Genomic DNA, 16357 nt, shown 5'->3' on the forward strand with positions numbered 1-16357 from the left:
CCTGACGGAAGTGACCGAATCCGCGCTTATTTTGCTTATTTCTCAGCAATTACACAATTTCTTCCAGAATCCTTTGGCACATATTTTTTTATTCATACAAACAGACACTTGGGTGGTCATTATATTAGATTCTGTAAAAAGTCATTTTGAGATCGTTACCAGAACTGGAATTTATCTTTAATCATCATCAACTGTGTGAACAAAAGAATGATTGTTTTTACTGCACAGTTACTAAAAGTGAAGGTTGTGAGAATTGAGTTCAAATTTTCTGTGTTATCATTGAACTTGATTTAGTGGTTAGCGACCTAGATCCTTTTGATGCCTGCATGTTTTCCTCTCATACAATCTAAATTGTACAGGCCAAGGGCAGGAAGTAAATACTGTGAAGTAGAGGGTCTGAGGAACTGACTACAAAGTGTAAATTACAAGGTCATGAGATGTGATCTACACATACTGGGCAGAGTGAAAAACAGGGTCTATGGAACTGATCATAATGTGAAAAGAAAAAAAAAAGTGCTAAGATAATGCTGCACTTTTGGAGTAGAGCTGAACAGCTTCTGAGGGAAACTTGGTATCTAGACTCTGGAGAATAGAAATGGGGAACTAAAAAAGGTAAAATGGTCCTGTCATCAAAGCAGAAGGTACCTTTTTTACCAAAATGAATCTGAGTGCCCCATTTCCTATGGTATGTAGTCGTTATCTACATATTCCCACTTTTCAGAAATGATGTCTAACCTGGGAGATATCTTATTCATAAAATGATAATCGTAATGTCAATATTTTTTACTTGGTGATGGCATTTATGATTTTAAGTGTTATCGTATATATGCAGTGCTATTGCTATGGAATTCCCTCACACAGAGATGCATGATAGCCAGTCTGTCATTTTAAACTAAAAACTTAAAAAAAAAAAATTATCAATGATTTGAGTATAGTATTTCTTTGTACATTTTTGACCCCTTGTGTGCCCTGTTGAGCATCTCCATGGCTCCTTATAAATTTCATTTTTTATTATTATTATATTAAGTGGTGTTGTTGTTATTATAATATCATAATAAGAGATTAAAATCAAGAGATTTCATTTAGGTAGTCATAAACCTTCATTTGATTTATGTATGACTTGATATATTTTCTGACAAGGAGTAGATGTAGTTTAATAAATGATAAAGGATTTTGAATGCAAATTACAGAGCCAGAGACAGACTGACTTTGGCCATAACTGATTGCAACTGAGGATTTTTTTTACTCAAAGTAAAGGTGAAAGTCCACCCCAACAGGTTATAACTTAATTTTCACACAACAATAATATAGCACGTTCTAGGTGCTATGCAAATTAGGGATTTCGCAGTTATACAGGAGTGGGGAATTACATACAATATATCAGTATTAAAGTCATTGAGATTCCTACTTAAACTGAGACAACAAACTTCATATCAAAGTTCTACATTTGATTTTCCAAAACTTCATCCATTGAAAAAAAAAGTTTGATACCATAATTATCACCGTAACAATTTTGCCCTCTCTTAGGTTGCTGGTGAACACAAGTTTCATCCCGATTGTTTTGTCTGCTCCAAATGTCAAGCCTATATCGGAGATGGGGACAACTACGCCTTGGTGGAAAGATCAAAATTATACTGGTAAATCTTTTTAAGTCATTGCATTTCACATGCATATCAATATGCATATACATGTATTGGTAAATCTTTTTAATAGGTCGTTGCGTTTCACATGCATGTCAATATGGATATTATAACTTGTCTTTTGAAAAGTACACCAGAACAAAATTCTTTGTATGAAACTGGCAGGTGTCCAGTTACATGTATCTTAATTTGTCATTATCTGTGCAGATTGATTAATGAATTTAAACTTTCATGAAATAAAAACAGGTAAAAGAAAGAAATGGTGAGATTTCCTCTTACACCTTCCAATATGGTCCTCTGTCCAGACTGCCTGCAATATACTTTCATAGCAAATAGCATGATTTGCCACATCACTCTGCAACTATGTTTTCATACATTCTCCTTTATTATTTGCATCACAACAGAATTCCATAGTGCATTGTTCAGCTTTTATTGCTTTGACCTCGTAACGAGCAGCAACAATAAAGTTTTGATTTGCTGTTCTATTTTCTCTCAATGAATACGTTTATGATTGGAGTTCTCTGATCTGTTTGACATTGCAGATTGTTATCCTTATAAGGGGATGTAGATCTGTATTCTTAAATTGGGAAGTAATTGTTATTGTCTTGCATGGGCTAAATGAAAATGATTATTTTGACCTTTCCCCTTTTCATCTGAATTTTTTTATGAATGGTTTGAAACAGTAAAAAAAATGCAATCCAGTGATCTATATTTGACAGTATGGTATATTTAAAGCCAGTAGTACTGCTTTTTCTTTCTCTTTTTAATTTATTTTGGGGAAAAAATAAGTTTGTCCCTATGAATTTAAAATTTGTAAAGCTAGTAAAGTAAATAATTGTTGAATACTCATTCAAAGCCCCATTAGCAAGAATGGAAACTATGGTAGGTGTGAATTACACACATCCAGAGGAATACCAGAAAATAATTCAGCAGGATTTGTGCAGAATGTTGCATGTGAAATTTTTAGAATTTTCATGTTATTTCAATTCTGAATCTATAGCTGTTAGCTGGGATATTTTTTTTTTATGTATTTTACATTACTGTTAAAATGTATACCTTTGCAGTTTGTTATAAGCCCAAGATTATGTTTTTGCATGAACATTATTAACCTTGGAGTACTGGCTTCCATGAACAGGTGCTTGATCTTTCAAGGCATGTCTTCTATAAATTGGGAACTGGGTAGTTAATATACAAATTTGTTTGTTTCATGCACAGTGGCCAGTGCTACAAAAAGTTGACTGTCCTGCAAAGGGAGAAGAGAAGCACCAGGAAGAAGAAAAAGCCAGCACACACCGTGCAGCTGATCAACATACCACCGACGCCAGAGGGACAGAAAAGATTCTCGCTGTCGCTAGAAGAAATTCAGGGCAAGGAATCAAGCTCGAGTGAAGATGGAACTGCTCCAGGCAAGAGTATCTGTATATCAGAGTGAGTAGGATTGAGGTGGAAGGGGTGATAAGGGGCTTTCATATCCACTCCGTCAATCGGTATTGTCTATTGGGGAATTCTACCCAGATCAGGAAAAGCAAAGTACCCATAAAACCCCAAAAGGGAATGCTCACAACTAATAGTAGGTACCTTTTTTTTTTTACAAAATTGCAAGAACTTTTGAAGGAAAGAGTCCATTATTACACACAAAAGCAAATGACAGAACTTAAGATATATGAGAGACTAGGAGAATGCTTGTCCTTTGTAAGAAATGCTAGGGTCTTGTCACTTGATTCTAACCATAGGAACATTTCCTTGTTCATGTCAATTTGAACTCGCGAAACAAATTTAAGTTTCCATAATTTACAGGTATTCCTGTGATTGAGTGGGTATGGAAGGACCTGGAGAGAATGAATAAGAGGTTCTGCAAGGTCTTTCAGAATTGGATGTGTGAGAATGAGAGAGAAAAAAGAGAGGGTGAGAGAGACAGAAAGACAGAGAGAGAGAGAGAGATACAAACTAATGAGGGGGTGGGTGAGTTCTCTGAATTAAAGATCAATAATGCAATTTCCTCAAGGTGTCGATATCCTAAGTACTGGACAATTTGATAGACAGAAACCTAATTTACACTTGATGCAGAGTTTAAAAGGGACTGACCAGTTTCATTAACTTATAGTTGCATATATCATTCTTAGTGAAAGACAAATAACACATGGTATTGCAATATTTTTTCATATTTTATTAAAAGAAAGAAACAAAATCTCTAGATCATTATACACTATTTCCCCACCCCCTTTAGCCTCCATACCCTTTTACACCATATGTACTTTGAATACGTGTAATTTTATCGTTTTTTGTGTTGTGTTTGTACAATAAGTCAAGGGAAACAACAAAACCTTCTCTGTGTTATAACAGACTTCCACAATTGATTCAAATCTGTTAAAAACATAACCTTTTAGACACATAGGCCTGTATGCCTGGGTTTAACTTAACTCAGGTTTAAAGTTGTGGTTTAAGTATGGACAGCTGATTGTTACATAAATCATTAATGGTAGAGATATCATACATGTATTTCAGCTCATTTGGCTCTCAAATCATTCATAATTGTCTATGAAGTATAAACGATGATAATTGCATTCACTATCGATGAATCAGGAAAGAGAACAGTAAATATAAGAAACATACAACTTAATAAAAATTTTGACACTTTAGGCTTCCCATAATTTTAGCGCTGAATTAATCCATGGTCTAATTTAAACCTGACTTCAGAATACGGGCGATAATATATAGCCTTATTGCAAAATTAAAACAAAAAAATTCATTTTAGAGTATATGATCTTACGCGTTTCTAAGAACATTTCATATTGTTATTTTGTTATTATTCTATTATACTGTGTGGGTTGCATTTCCCATACCTAATGAATAGCCTCCTGTATTGCTTCCTATAAGGTGTGCGTGTTGGTTCCTTTCGTCATTCCACCAATCTCATCAATAATGATTCCTAATTAAATTTCCTCTCCCATGTCTTGGTTAATGCCCCGGGATCTATCGCAGGTCTCGCTACGGTAATTATATTTTACAGTCCAATCTACCCCAGTGGTAGTTTAGGTGAGTTTTTCTGTTGCCCTTCTTTATTAGTTGTAAAGGAATTGATAGATGTACATACTACACATGTGTATATGTACAATATCTTGCAACATGGTTCAATTTTTGTTTTGCTGTGTTTGCATTTGATTTCCTCCTAAATTACTTACATTCATTTACGTGTGGGGGCATGTGAGTACTAGTACTAACACTGGCAACCTACGACTTAAACTTAAAATTCACATTTATAATGAGGACACACAGCAAATCAAGGACCTTGGTTCTGAAATATAAACAGAATGGAATCATATCATGTTTAAAAAGAGTACCAGTGAAAAGCCTTTGATTCATAACTAAAAGATGTCCTCAGTTGTATAGTAATTTCATGTACTCCCCAGTTGCCCAGATTCCTACTAACACACAAGTTCTCATTTATGTATTAAAATAAATGTGTTTGATCCATCATGAGACAACCAATTATTTCTTCTACTTCATCGCCATGATGAACCTCTTTCACATTATCAGTGTCCTTCATTTTGCCATTGTGTGTGTGTGTGTTTTTGCATTTGTGCTACATCTAACAACTGAAAGTGGGGGAAAGTAGTGGGAGAAGCAGAAGGGGAAGGTGGCTGCGTAATATCCGTGATGACAATTGACTGAAACTTCATTGAAAGAATGATATTGTATTTGTCTACATACTATGAGGTGAAAATTATCCCTCATTAGGTTTTGAACAAATATTGGCCAGAAATCACTCACATAGGTGGTTTTGAGTATGGTGTGAAGCAATGGTTCATGCACATTTCATTCACTTTTGCTTAATTTTCAAGGTGTCTATTGAGAAAGATTCCAATGATAAATGTACGCTTTTGTCACAGACCACTAATTTCATGCTTGTTGATAAAGTTGATGCATTAATGAGCAAACAGTGGGCTAATTAAATATCAAATACAATCATTTAATTGCAAATGGCCTACTACAGGCAGAACCGCTCTCACGTAATATAACAGCTGCTGTGTATCGTTTAAGAGTTTTACTTATTGTAGATCAGAAAAGGAAAAAGATCAACCATCAACGCCATCTATTTCTTAAAAGATAACCATTTCCCCTTGCAAAAAAGGATTATGCTAATTTGAAAAAAAAGAAACCATTGTATGTATAGATGGTTTTGTAATTAATAGGACAGACAAAACATTGTCACATCAAAAGTTTGTGTTACTCGATTATTTGTACTGGGCATCTTTACTAATTATTTGTTGTGTTAAAACTTTTAATTAGCCAGTTTTTTTCTGTTTTATTACAGAACTTTTGAAAAGAATCAGAATTGTTCTTTGGTCAAAGTTGATGATGTAAGATCTGAAGATGAGATCGGCATACCGAATAAAGGAAAACATAAATTTAAGTTTAGGCTCAAGCATGAAACATGGATACAAGTTTTGATGGATAGATGTAGTTTTTAAGAAATAATGATCTTTAAAAAAATGTTTGTACTATATTTTGTGTTGAGTTTCATAGCTTCATACTTTTAAAGCAGTGAGAATAATTACATCTTTAGTAGATTCAGTGTTTTAAATTTTGATCTAAGCAACCACTGTAGGCTTTATATTAGACAAATTTGCCAAAGGATCTATTGTGAGTCACATTTGGTTTTTCTATCTTACACAGACATATGAGGTAGAATATGGAAGCAATTTCATTTGATGAATCAACTGTCAAGCTTGTTTTCTTTTGTAACTCTTTATACAGCTTGGAGACAACACCTGAGACGGTTTCTCTTGAAGTTGGGGATAGGATTCTAGAAGTTAATGGTACACCTGTCACTGATCATAATATATCAGAGGTATTAACCCTTAAAATCCTAGTAGCACTACAACTACTACAACTACTACTATTACTACTACTACTACTACTACTACTACTACTACTACTACTACTACTACTACTACTACTACTACTACTACTACTACTACTACTACTACTACTACTAGTACTACTACTACTACTACTTCTTCTACTACTACTACTACTTCTACTACTACTACTACTACTACTACTACTACTACTACTACTACTACTTCTACTACTACTACTACTACTACTACTACTACTACTACTACTACTACTTCTACTACTACTACTACTACTACTACTACTACTACTACTACTACTACTACTACTACTACTACTACTACTACTACTAGTACTACTACTACTAGTACTACTACTACTACTACTTCTTCTACTACTACTACTACTTCTACTACTACTACTACTACTACTACTACTACTACTACTACTTCTACTACTACTACTACTACTACTACTACTACTACTACTACTACTTCTACTACTACTACTACTACTACTACTACTACTACTACTACTACTACTACTACTACTACTACTACTACTACTACTACTAGTACTACTACTACTAGTACTACTACTACTACTACTTCTTCTACTACTACTACTACTACTACTACTACTACTACTACTACTACTACTACTACTACTACTACTACTACTACTACTTCTACTACTACTACTACTACTACTACTACTTCTTCTACTACTACTACTACTACTTCTACTACTACTACTACTACAACTACTACTACTACTTCTACTACTACTACTACTACTACTACTACTTCTACCACTACCACCACTACTAACAACAACAACACTACTACTCCTACCACCACCACCAAACTAACACTTAGCATTCCCTGTAACACTAAACTTTGTAAATATTGAATCTTCCATGCAGATCCTTGTTAAAACTGTGAATTTTAATCTATGAAGATCCAATTTCAACTGTGGTTGATGGGAATAAAAATGATTGAGAATATAATAAAGTGCCCAAGGAAGGGTCTTCGGTCATTTGTCAAGCTGTGCATTACTTCAAAAAACACCCACCATGATCATCTACAGATATATCTAGTGTAATTCTTTTGTGTTTCTGTATAGATCGACAGGATACTGTGCCAAAGAACGTCCCAGCTCCGCCTCACGGTCGAACACGGCCCATCCTCCGATCCAATCCCCGATGTCTGCGAGATCTTTAGTCGATCCAGCAGCGAAGAGAGTAACTCACCATCCACCTCCCATGCACCTGAGATTCCTTCCTTCAATAACAACGTTCATACTTCATTATCTGATAGTTCACCCGGTGAGAAAGGACGGTTAGGTATGTTCAGCTATGACGGCAGACATATAAAGCTCGACAGGCATGGCTCAGCACCTAAAGGGTGAGTATTTATTTGTTTTATTTAATTTTCACCGATTATTTTGAAACTATTCTATGTTTATTCAACTACAAGTTTCTCAATTGTATAAAACTGGTTTTATATAGGTTGTTTAGATTATGACTTTACAGGCTTCTAGTGAGGTATGATTTAGCCTGAACCTAAGCCTTCAATCACCATGAATCATGCACACCACTTGGCAATGATATCGGTATACAAACCTCACACTAGATCAACAGGAACCTGGCCAGAACAAGCCACCGGAAAGGAAATGTGTGGGATATATAGACTAATAGGAAGTAGCGGATGAGAGATTAGTTTCGATCGAAGTCCTGGTATAGACAGAAACGTGATTAACGGTCCGTAACTTCAGATGGATTTTGTTTGCTACGTCAGTGCCTGGTCACTTCATCTTTGACATGTTTTTTGTTCTATATAAATAAATGTAAAGTAGAAAAAGTTTGTTGAACATTGTATATGTACATGAATAGTAGGAAGTATTTTGAATGACATTCTAACTTACATGAAGTCATTGTTTATGCTAAAAGAAAAATATATATATGTACCAGTGATGACAAATGTTGACTTGAGTTTCAGAAAGAATAATGGATAAAAAAGTGTGCCACAGAATTGTAGAAAAAAATCTCCCTCTCTCTCTCTCCCTTCTCTCACTACTATACATGTATTTCTGAATCAGAACTTTGGGAAAAGTTGTTCTTTCTTTCCTTTGGTCTATAAATAAAATCACCAACTGATAGTACAATTTATCATTGGAAAAAAACCTCTTGATATAAAATCAAATATCTGAAATTCTTTATATGTAATTGAGTATTGATTTTTTTTTCTTTTGGCTTTTGACTATGTCATCATGCTTTTATAGTTTGCTGGTTTCACTCTCATTTGAGTCATATTTCCACACGCCCATACGATCAGCATGCTGGCTTTGACAGTTAAACCTTCTACACAGATGTTTTGACTTCCTTATCAAATTGAGTTTGGAAATACCCTTTTTAATTCCCCAGCACTGTATTTGATACTGATGTTGAAAATCCGAGGTTAGGCACTTTGGAAATACCCCTAGTTTAGAAATACCCTATTTGATTCTCCTATTGAAGTGCCCTGCCATATATTGATATTGATGATTATAATTCCAGGGTTAGTTTGAATTAAAAAGCTATTAAAAAGGAAAGAAACACATGGTCTGATGTAAGCCAGTAAAAGGTCAAAGGTCATTTGGGTGAAAGTTTTTGATGGAAAGATATTGGAACAATGAAAATGATGCATTTAGAGCATTATTTTAAGAAGCATAATATTAGCAAGAAAATTTGCCCCACTTTAATGACGTGATTTTATATTTGTGTGTATTGCATATATTTGAAAACAAGTTTTATTATTTTCAAATGAATTTTCATAAACTCTTTCCCAGTAATTAAGAAGTCTTAGTTATATATTTAGTAGTGCTGTTGTTATCAATAACCTCTTTATCTCTAGTCTTGTTGATAATCGCTTGTTTATTGCCACTTACCGATATCGATAATCTTTCTTTCGTTGACGATATTACCCGCTATTTTGTAGGGACATGACAGTGATTTTTAGTGATTTCACAGAATTCACGGAAACACCCATTTGAAAGTGGCTTTTGAAACGGAAAATCAGGGAAAACATATTTTTCTTCAAAATGCACAGAATAGCAACAGAAATTACTCCAAAATCTCAACAAATTATAAATACTTACTAGCCACAAAACACGTTCTCACTTACTTCGCTATAATCATGACAATCCAAACATCGTGACTGCACTCGACTCCATTCGATCGTATATCGAAATCAATTGCATGTGCAAGCTCAATTTTAGCAAAGTACCAACTAACGTAGAAGGCAGCACATGGGCGTGTGTTGCTGCCTTCTATGTTCGAAGATGTACAGCATGATAACAAAATGTCGGATAAGCGAAAGACGTTGACTGCTCAGAACGATGTCCAAAAAGCCTCAAAATTATTGATAAAACTCTAAAATAATGCTAATAACGTGAAAGGTGAGGATGTACTTTAGCTAACTATGTTTGTTAAAAGATGTTATGTAATCGTTTACATCCGATGAATGTGGATTTCGAAGCATTCTTGGTACAGTGGGAGATACAAATTTTGACCAACGCGAGTATTGTGACATCGCTATAATGCATAAAAAATGCGTATTATATTCTTTTGTTGATAGTTATCAATATTGATAAGATATTTTTAGCAATATATCAACAGAGAATTTTTTTAACAATAGCAGCCAAGTACTGTCCTATAATTTAGGACAGTACTTGGCTCCAAATACAAGAAACTAAGAGCACAGTGCAAATCTGTGATCGTTCTGTTCATGTGTGAGCATCATTGAAATCCATCTTTCTTCTTTATTTGAGAATTAATAAAAAATCGCATATATCTTACCAGCAGCAAGTCATTGATGTGTGCTATAATGGCTGAGATTTAGAAAAGGAAATGGAATACTTGCTCTAACAGTACATTATCTGGAATATTTGGAAAGCAACCATGAGGTTTTAAGGTTATTTTTATTCTAACTATCTATAGATAACATTGTTAGTTAAAGGGTTGTCACGCCCAAATGTTTTAGCCAGCGTATTGCAACATACGTATGTACATGAAGATAAAACAAAGTGGTTGTCACGCCCAAATGTTTTAGCCAGCGTATTGCAACATGCATGTATGTATGTACATGTAGGCTGTGGCAGGCCATTTCATTAATCTAATTTTCTACATATAGGCCTATTAAGAATCGCCATTTGTTATTCATAAAAAATAAGATTCTTTTTATACTGTATTAAGAATCTAGATATTTGATATCTTGTGTTGTTAACAAAATGTAAATCTATCAAGAATGGAATGTTTTTTATCAAGAAATGAAACAAGAGGAGAATTTCTTGATATTGAAAATCGACCTTTGTTATAGGGTTAACAACCAAAATGATTCTTCGTATATCAAGAAGTTGGATATTTGATATTCTGTGTTGATAACAAAATGCATTTCTATTATCAAGAATGGAATGCTTGATTTTGTCATAGGACATTGATATAGGCCCTTGTCATTTTATTGGTTGTTTGATATCGATCATTCTGCCCATTTTATAATGACGTAATCAACCATGCAATTTTGGATCCATACGGTTTTGTCCATTGCAAGCGTACACCAATACTGCAGGTATCACAAGTAATCAATTCGTGTTTGCAGCACGCATGTAGTATGTACGCAACAATCAACAGACCGAGCTCGCACTCCATGAGCATAGTTTGCCTCGAAATTAATAAATTTCATATGAAAAAGGATAAATATTTAGGTGTCATATTAACCAAATGAATTTTATTTTCATTTGTGCACTGGACAGAAAGATGAAATGAATGGTCCATTCAACGAGGCTGTGTCTCGTTGAATGGGTCATTTCATCTTTCACCTCGTGAAGTATTCTATCCATTAAACCAAGCGCCTTGGTGTAGCGGTTCTGACTCTCGCCTTGTAATCAGAGGGTCGTGTGTTCGAATCCCACCATGGTCTAGCGTCCTTTGGCAAGGCGTTAATCCACACTTTGCCACTCTCAACCCAGGTGTTAAATAGGTACCCGGTAGGATGTGAAAGCCTATATGTAGTATGCCTAGCAATTGAGTATTGGAACTCTTGTTGGAATGCTCCCCAGGGAGTGGAGAAGGTGCATACATTGTATGCGGGCATGCAAGGATCCGATGACCGGGGTAATAATATGTCTGTAAAGCGCTTAGAGACGTCGTTCCGATGTATTAAGCACTATATAAATGCGGAATATTATTATTTTTATACTTGATGTCAAGAGATTGAATGAAAGTAGAAGACAGCTCAAAGTGCCATAATTCGATGGATTCACAATACAGTGTGCCATCTATCAGTTGCAGCATACAGGCGCAGGCATTGCACAGTGCTAGGGTGACTGTCAATGCTTCGAAGAAAAAAAATATTGCAAAAGCAGAGGAAGAATTCACAGAGAACGGTCTAAAATTGCAGCGTGAAATTCCTCTTCGGCCATCTCCTGGACCTCAGTAAACAGCATAATCGCCTGCATGCGCTGCACTAGCACGTGCAACATAGATGTTAACTTTTTCCTGTGAAACATAGCAATTTTGGCCTGTCCGCTGCAACAAATCTGTGGTGCACCGTATTGTGAAGCCACCGAATTACAGTACATGTATGTTGGCTTATAAATGTCTGGGTGTGACAGCCTAATACCGATATAGAGCTATTCTTATCATGAGTATATACAGAGAGGAAATAATATATCAAGTCCATTTCCTTCTCCCTTTCTCCTGACTTGACATTATAATGGTTAAAGGAGAAACTGTAGGAAAATTACTTCCACTTTCATTAAGCTAAAGTGTTTTAGATTTTGCATTATTCCTTTGCTTCATTAACACTGTTGCTTATATTCCTTTTGTATTCATTTTGTAGCATGAAACTGTTTTGTTGTGATACTCACAATGAACTTTCCAGTAGCCAGTAGCTGTAAGTTTGATTGAATGAGAAACATTTTTTTTCAGCCAGACAAGCTTTCTTTATTTCAATTCAATTATTAAGCCTTTCAGTTTCGTAAGTGGATAGATTTATATGTTTAAGATTAACTGTAATAGCAAAGGTCGGATTATGATTTTAAACAACTATATATGTTTTTATTTTAAGTATTGAAAACAATGCGGATACCTATTCACTGCGAGGAAGGAAATGAAGTCACTGTTTAGATTGTTTCATTCTACCAAAACAAACTGAGGGCTTTTTCTGATGTGTGTGTGCCAGTAGTAGTTGTAAATATGACAGTCTACAGAGGATGTGATGACTGGCTGCATGTCAAGAGCATGTATTATTTTGAAAATGGAAGTTTAACAGATGATGCACTGTGGGATATATATTAACAATGGACCATTTCTGTAGGATTCGCCAACAGCACAGCATCATCCTCCGCTGAAATTTCAATGTTTTGTTCGCGAGAACTAATGAATTAGTTCTAATTTTCCTGATTTGCAGTAAAACAGAAGTGGATTGTTAAACTCTCGCCTCAAAGATTCTGTTTTCATCAGTCAGAAAAAAAATGCACAGTTGAAATATAAATACCATCGCATTGATAGGACTTGCTACAGAAAGATAGGATTGTTCTAAGCATTTAATGATAATTTATTTTGTATCAACCATGCGTTGTGCTGATATTTATTTCCGAAGCCAATCCCATGACCCTAGCATTGGGTCAAATGCTATGAATGCTTCTTCATGCAACATGGTTGAAACGTAAGTATAATCTCAATGTGCACCATCTGAGTGATTGACCTTTTAGAAAAAAATTATTGTCTGTAAATTTGTTAGCACTTTTTACAATGTTTTCATTAAGGTCTTCCACTTCAGTGAATTGATGAGTACAATATTTTCCCCTTTGTACTGATTCTTTTCAGACGCAGTAACTATCCTGGAGTATGTAGTCCTACCTCACCGTTGTCAAGGACTCAGTCCTACCGTATCTCTAAGAATCAGAGGATATTCAGACCCGCAGATCTTATCAAGGGAGAAATCCTCGGACAAGGGTTCTTTGGAAAAGCTGTCAAGGTGAGTTCTGTTGACGACTTAAATCTGTGATTCATGTAGGCTTTGTACAGGGATCACCTTGTAGGCATTAGGAACCAGGGCCGGTATTTAATCCTTAGTATTGAATTTGTAAAAGTATTTTACTTATCATTTTACTTGGCTAAGTAAAATAATAAAACTCGTATTCAGATCACATCTAAGTAATTTACTTCATCAAACTAAATTTAAGCAAAATATGATTGTCATGTCATGAAGTTTGAGCCCAATAACATGCAATGTATGAATCCATCTGTGCGCAGAATTAATGTGTGACTACGCAAATCACGCTTGTAAACTGCACGCAAGCCAGACTTAAGTCTGATAGACTGCTGACTTGATTTAAGCAAAATACCGGCCCTGTGGACTTCTAAATTCTGTAATTCCCATAGGCTTTGTTCAGGGATGACCAGCTCCTGAAGACAATAGGAACCTGTTGACTACTAAATTCTGTAATTCCCATAGGCTTTGTACAGGGATCACCAGCTCCTGTAGGCTTTGGGAACATGTGGACAACTAAATTCTGCAATTCATATAGGCTTTGTACAGGGATCACCAACTCCTGTAGGCATTAGGAACCTGTTGACTACTAAATTTTGTAATTCTTGTAAGTTTTTTATAAGGATCGCACAGTTCCAGTTGTGATTAGGAACCTGTTGACCACTGAATTATGTATATCCTTAGGCTTCGTACAGGAATCACCCCAAGTTCCAATAGACAATAGGTTCAGGAACTTTCTGATGATGATTTTCCCAAGCCAATGGTATAAGGGCCAATAATGAGCAGTAATAAACATAGTATTAGTATATATGTAGATGAGAGTGGTTTATCAAATACTGCTAAGAAGGGTACAAATCACATTCTTATCACCCAATAATACACCTTACCCACACCTTATAAACAGTACCCAACACCCTTGGCTGTATGCCTCAGGTATGTGAATGGTACCTATATACATGTATGTATAATTCTTAGTAATAATGCCCTGACTAACATCTTTTATGTATATATTGTTTTCCAGGTAACTCATCGGTATACTGGTGAAGTAATGGTTATAAAAGAGCTCCTCAGATACAGTGAGGCTGCACAAAGAGACTTCCTCAAAGAGGTGAGTCGTTTATGTACTCTTGAAACATATACATTCTTCTTATGCTTTCATACTTAACATTACTTCATACAATTATTCCATGTACTGTGTCTTGGTGTAATTGTCATTGTACTCAACTTTCCCTTTCGCTATCAAATGGAAAAAACTATTCCTGTGATGTCACATTTGGTTTTCATTCTGCTACTGGGTATAGTTTTGGGAGGAAATATTTGTTGTTTCCAAATAGGAAATTAAGACAGATATTATTTCATATTGAGTTCTTTGTGGTATCTTCATGGGTTCATGTTTTCTATTTTCATGTTTATTATCATTTTTATTGCGGCTTCCTTTTTCCACATAATGATTCCGAAATACCATTTTATAAATAGGCCTTTGGATAGTAAAACTCAGATCTCATTTAGTATTGATCACTTTCATTGTCAAGATTGTGTATAATGTAGCAGGAAGCATGTAGCATTTGGAGAAAAAAATAATAATACCCTGGTAAGTGGGTGAAATGTCATTTGATATTGTTCTGGAGATCTTTTACACTATTTTCTTAGGAAGTCCAATGTTTGATAAAGTTAATGGAAATATTGTCTTTCAGTTCACTCTGAGAAAAGTGTGTCAATTATATCACCTTATCATTAATTCTGTGTATAAAATAAAGCATCCTATCTGCTGCTCGGCTCGATCAAGGATCTTGATAAAAATTGGTATGTACTTGAGGGAAATACCCATTTCAATCAATTGAAACATAAAAATACTTGTAGATTAGTGGTCATTGTGGGTTTTTTTTGTAACATCCCCTGACTTCTTTAATTTTCATTCATATTGAAATGTTTGTCTTTCTATTCATATAAGTAATCATTTGTATATATTTTTATTTTCTGAATGTGTTCATCAGGTCAAGGTCTTAAGGAGTTTAGATCATTACCATGTCCTCAAGTTCATAGGTGTCCTCTACAGAGACAAGAAGCTCAACCTTGTTACTGGTGAGTCATACAGAAAGTCATTTTATAATCCATTATTAAATAAATGTCACATTTAGTACTTATCTTCTACTTCAAATGATCCTGAAATACATAATTAGCAAAATCTAATAATTGTGGATCATTTCGGGGGCAACTGTATTGGGCCACTACGAACCTATCATATTATGAGAAAGTTAATTATAAAAAAGTACCAAATATTACACAACTACAAGCTTTCTGTAAAACTCACTTTCCAAAAGTCTGTGCCTTGGTTTTAGCAGGAATGCTGTTAAAGCACTGCGTCTTTCCATAGCAGCTTTCCTGCATTCTCCATTGTTATGCCCATGGTGAAATGTGAGAATTACATAATGTACAATTCAGTGTTCCTTGACCTTTTTGTAATTTATATTTTACAATTTTTAAAATTTTATTTGTTAATTTTTTTATTTATCATTTTATTTATTTCATTATTATTATTATTTTTTTTTTTTTTTTGGGGGGGGGCTGAGCTACTTTATCAATGCATCCCTGCTTCTAAGTATTACTTAGTTGTTGATGAAATAAAATTCATGAACTTTCACGAGTCAACGTTTTATAGGTTGATTTATTCTCCTGAGTTGAAACAATATTTTTAAACCAGAATATGCAAAATATGTGTCATTGACCTCTTCTAAGTCGAAATTCTCCTTAGTTGAACAGATTTTTGCAGTCCCATAATAATAACTTTGTAGGGAAAGGTAACCTGCATAACATATCTGTTAA

General features: G+C 34.8%; 1 protein-coding gene across 4 annotated transcripts in view; it reads left to right on the forward strand.

The window, feature by feature from the left end:
• The window catches only part of LOC121408367 (LIM domain kinase 1-like), a 46691-nt gene that overhangs the window by 22246 nt on the left and 8088 nt on the right, over positions 1-16357 (forward strand). For all 4 annotated transcript variants that reach the window (XM_041599822.1, XM_041599823.1, XM_041599824.1 and 1 more), the window contains 7 exons: positions 1528-1637; positions 2856-3068; positions 6399-6492; positions 7626-7906; positions 13369-13519; positions 14556-14642; positions 15529-15616. In XM_041599822.1, the coding sequence (XP_041455756.1) occupies positions 1528-1637; positions 2856-3068; positions 6399-6492; positions 7626-7906; positions 13369-13519; positions 14556-14642; positions 15529-15616 (1024 nt within the window). The remainder of the gene's footprint in view (positions 1-1527; positions 1638-2855; positions 3069-6398; positions 6493-7625; positions 7907-13368; positions 13520-14555; positions 14643-15528; positions 15617-16357) is intronic.

Source organism: Lytechinus variegatus, chromosome 2 (assembly GCF_018143015.1).
Source record: "Lytechinus variegatus isolate NC3 chromosome 2, Lvar_3.0, whole genome shotgun sequence".
NCBI lineage: Eukaryota > Metazoa > Echinodermata > Echinoidea > Temnopleuroida > Toxopneustidae > Lytechinus > Lytechinus variegatus.